General features: G+C 37.4%; 1 protein-coding gene across 1 annotated transcript in view; it reads left to right on the top strand.

The window, feature by feature from the left end:
• ctbp1 (C-terminal binding protein 1) overlaps positions 1–2,567 on the top strand; it is a gene marked incomplete in the record, with an annotated part of 18,879 nt that extends 16,312 nt beyond the window's left edge. Inside the window, 1 exon segment of the mRNA XM_014001948.1 lies at positions 1–2,567. Within this exon segment, the coding sequence (XP_013857402.1) occupies positions 1–156 (156 nt within the window).
• Positions 2,568–3,344: the final 777 nt, after the last annotated feature.

The raw sequence follows: 3,344 nt of genomic DNA, 5'->3' as shown, positions 1-3,344 counted from the left end.
CCTCCACCCGTTGAAGGCATCGTGCCAAGCGCCGTGCCGATCGCACACACCCTCCCGCCTGCTGTCACGCACCCTCCTCATGCTCCGTCTCCAGGACAGAACACAGTGAAACCACCAGAGGGTGACAGAGAGCAGCATCCCAACGATCAACTGTAGCCTCTTTGCACACAGACACACACACTCGCCCGTGCCGACCCRCAGCTGGAGGAAGTGGCCACAGCAACGGGTGTCGATAGCGATAAACTCCCAAATGATAAATTGTTACCAGACAGGTTCAAGTTGAACTCTAGACTCTCTGGCAATTGCTTTCTAACAGACATGTCACACTCCAAAGAAGAACAACGTGGGGGATAAAATAAAAGTGACTTAAGAGGATTAGATAACTGTTAGATGTTGTAATCAAAGAACAAGACATATATCCTCAACCCCGACAAGAATTTGATGTTCTGCTCACAGACAGATCTTCACATTCTCAACCAGAAGTAAAATATATAAATATATAGCTTATATCTGTTGATTTGGGGAGAAAAAAAAACTGAAACAAAAATCACTGTCTTAGACTGTAGTGTCCAAAGTTAGAGGGGGTGGGTTTCTTGTCTTTCTCCTTTTTGTCAATGTCCTTTCTTTAGTTTGATGTGCAAAGAAATAGGTTATGAAATGAATGCAACCTGTCTGTAAACTGGTTTTAGACTTACAGCAAGAAGATCCTGATTTTTTTGTATTGCAGTCTTTAAAAAGTGATCTCCCCATGTAACCAAACTGGTTTAAGAAAACAATATCAACCTTTTTCTGTTTTGTGTCCCCAAATTAGCAAAGCCCCCTAAAAAGAGGCAGCTTTTTGCACACCACCTCAGGAAATTAAGTTTCCGCAGTTTTTTTATTTTATTTTTTTTTTACATTTTGTTTTATACATTTTTTATGCCACTTAGTGCTTTTGTTTTTCTACCCGCTTGCCTTTTTGTGTCTTGCTACATTAGAAAAACAAACTTTAACAAAGAGATAAAGTTGATCTAATGTTTGCGCTTGTTGGTTTTGTTTAGAGAGCATGTCATTTTGCTCTTGGGACTTGTGTAAATGTTTGGCCCAAGTTAGAGGAGTAGTGGGAGGACTGGCTGTGGAGAAGTGGGAAAACGGTATGCTTGTTGGGATGTTGAGTTTTTGTCTTAGTTTTAGTTCATAAATTGGCACAGTGGTACGCTGAAAGGCTGTAAAATCCTACACAGTTTGACAAAACATCTTTTATAGAAGATATCTGTTTTTCTCTGATTTGAGGCTTCTTGTGTCACTAAGTTGTACAGCTCAGAGAGAACTGACAGTTTAAAACTTTGTTTCCATGTGATGCTTATCCAGTATTTATTGATGCTGCCTTTAGAGCCATGTGTCTAATTACACAACAGATTTACCATTTTATCTCTAGAAAGCTTAATTAAAAGACTACAAAGCTTAAAAGTTTTATCAACTTTCTAAAAGAAGAAACATACAACCTAAGCCTATGGTATTCCACATACACAAACAACATTTCAGCACAAAGACGTCGACGTGAAGCACAGAAGCATGTCAGTTCCTTCAGACAGGCATCCCTTTAACATTTCAACCTGGATCTTCCCTAAGTATACCATTTAACCACCTTCTGTGGCCTCTGTGTCTATGTGTACATATGGTGTTCTGCCTGCCTGTGTCAATGTGACTTGGTTGTATCTGTGTCTAACAAAAAAAAAAAAGCAGCACTGGGAGAAGGGGTTCTAGCAAGTACTTTCCACGCAGCGCAATTACAAAGACTCCTATCTAAACTTCACATGGTAACATTCTGTAAAAGTTTGGAATGGTCCAAACGGAAGTTGTAACCTAGCTATAAATGGTGACGTTAGCATATTACTAGTGCAACTTCACAACCTTATTATTATTAATATTTTTTACATAATGATTCCAGTTCTGCTGTTATTAGACCAATCTTTTCTGGATCCCCTCCTACCAGCAGCTGAGTAGTATTAAAAAAACAGTTTACTGTTGCCTACCTGGTCTTCTTTATGGTGAGGTAGTAAGCGTAGCAATCAGGGATGGACATTTCTCTAGCCGTTGCTGAGCAATTTATAGGCAGCGTTGGATTTTCTTTGTCCAAAAGTCTCGAGTGAGTCCTRCAGAGGAGAAGGTACTGTCAGGATCAAACATCCTAAACTACAACTTAAACTTTGATCTTTATCTTTCTTGACAGGATGCCTGTCTTTTTGTGGAGGATAAACTCTTTGCCAGTTCCTTCTAAAAAAATWAATTCAAAACATTCCTCCTTCAAACCTATCGGTGCCACAATAAAAACAACAGCCATGCGTTTCAAGAGTTTRGGTGCTCCTTGAAATTCCATCCCTGGTAGTAACACACAGTCCACTGTTGCCTACCTTAGTCCCTTTTATGGTAAGTAGTAGGCGTAGCAATATACAGTATACATAATTTATATTCTAAAGTAAATATCATTATTTTTGGTCAAATAACATCAACCTGAAAAAGATACGTTTGTGACTGTTTGCATTTGTATGAATTATTTTAAAAAGAAATAAACTGTGGAAAGGTGATCCTTGTGTCTTCTTCTCCAGTTTTGTTTTGTTAATTTAAATTTTACAATTTAATAAAATAAATTATTCTCTGTTGTAAAGGATAGACATGCTTTTGAAGATGTTGAGGTTCTCCTTGGGAGTGACAAGATAGATAATATAAGGAATGAGATCATGAGAGGTGCAGCTGAGATTGAACAACTGGGAGATAAASCTTGGACATGTCCAGAGGAGGGACAGTGGGTATATTGGTAGAGGGACTTTCACCTGTTTTTTGGATTTTTACCTCCAAAAAAACAACTGAAAACAAAAAGATCAGGGTGGAAAACGCAAAGAAAAACTATGTATTTAACTTAGCTAAAGCACACAATTATAATATTTATGCTATGAACATAAAGTGACTAAATACGCTTCCAGCAGATGTCACTAACACATCCAGAAAACGCTACAAAAAAGAAAAAGTGCACTAGATTTAACACCTGAATCTGCAAAAAAACATGGTTTGTGAAAATATGCAGAGTATCTGTAAACTCTGTAACAAAAATGAAGTCCTCAAGAACTAAAGATGAATAAAAAAAAAAGACATTTTTGAATTACTGGTAATTTGAGTGAAAAAGCGCCAAAACAGAAACAAAAAAAAAAGCTTCAAGTAGATTTTTTAAAATTCCATCTTCAGCTTAGACATCTTTAATGTTGAACAAACTTTTCACAAGTTGGTATAAGTTGTCTAAAATGTAATAGTGTGACAGCACCTTTAGATAAAAACCTGGAAACAGTTCTTGCATAAACTGCCTAAGA

Source organism: Austrofundulus limnaeus, unplaced genomic scaffold (genome assembly GCF_001266775.1).
Source record: "Austrofundulus limnaeus strain Quisiro unplaced genomic scaffold, Austrofundulus_limnaeus-1.0 Scaffold11, whole genome shotgun sequence".
NCBI classification, from domain to species: domain Eukaryota; kingdom Metazoa; phylum Chordata; class Actinopteri; order Cyprinodontiformes; family Rivulidae; genus Austrofundulus; species Austrofundulus limnaeus.
Note: the sequence above shows the minus strand (reverse complement) of the source record. Positions and strands in the feature narration are given on the sequence as shown.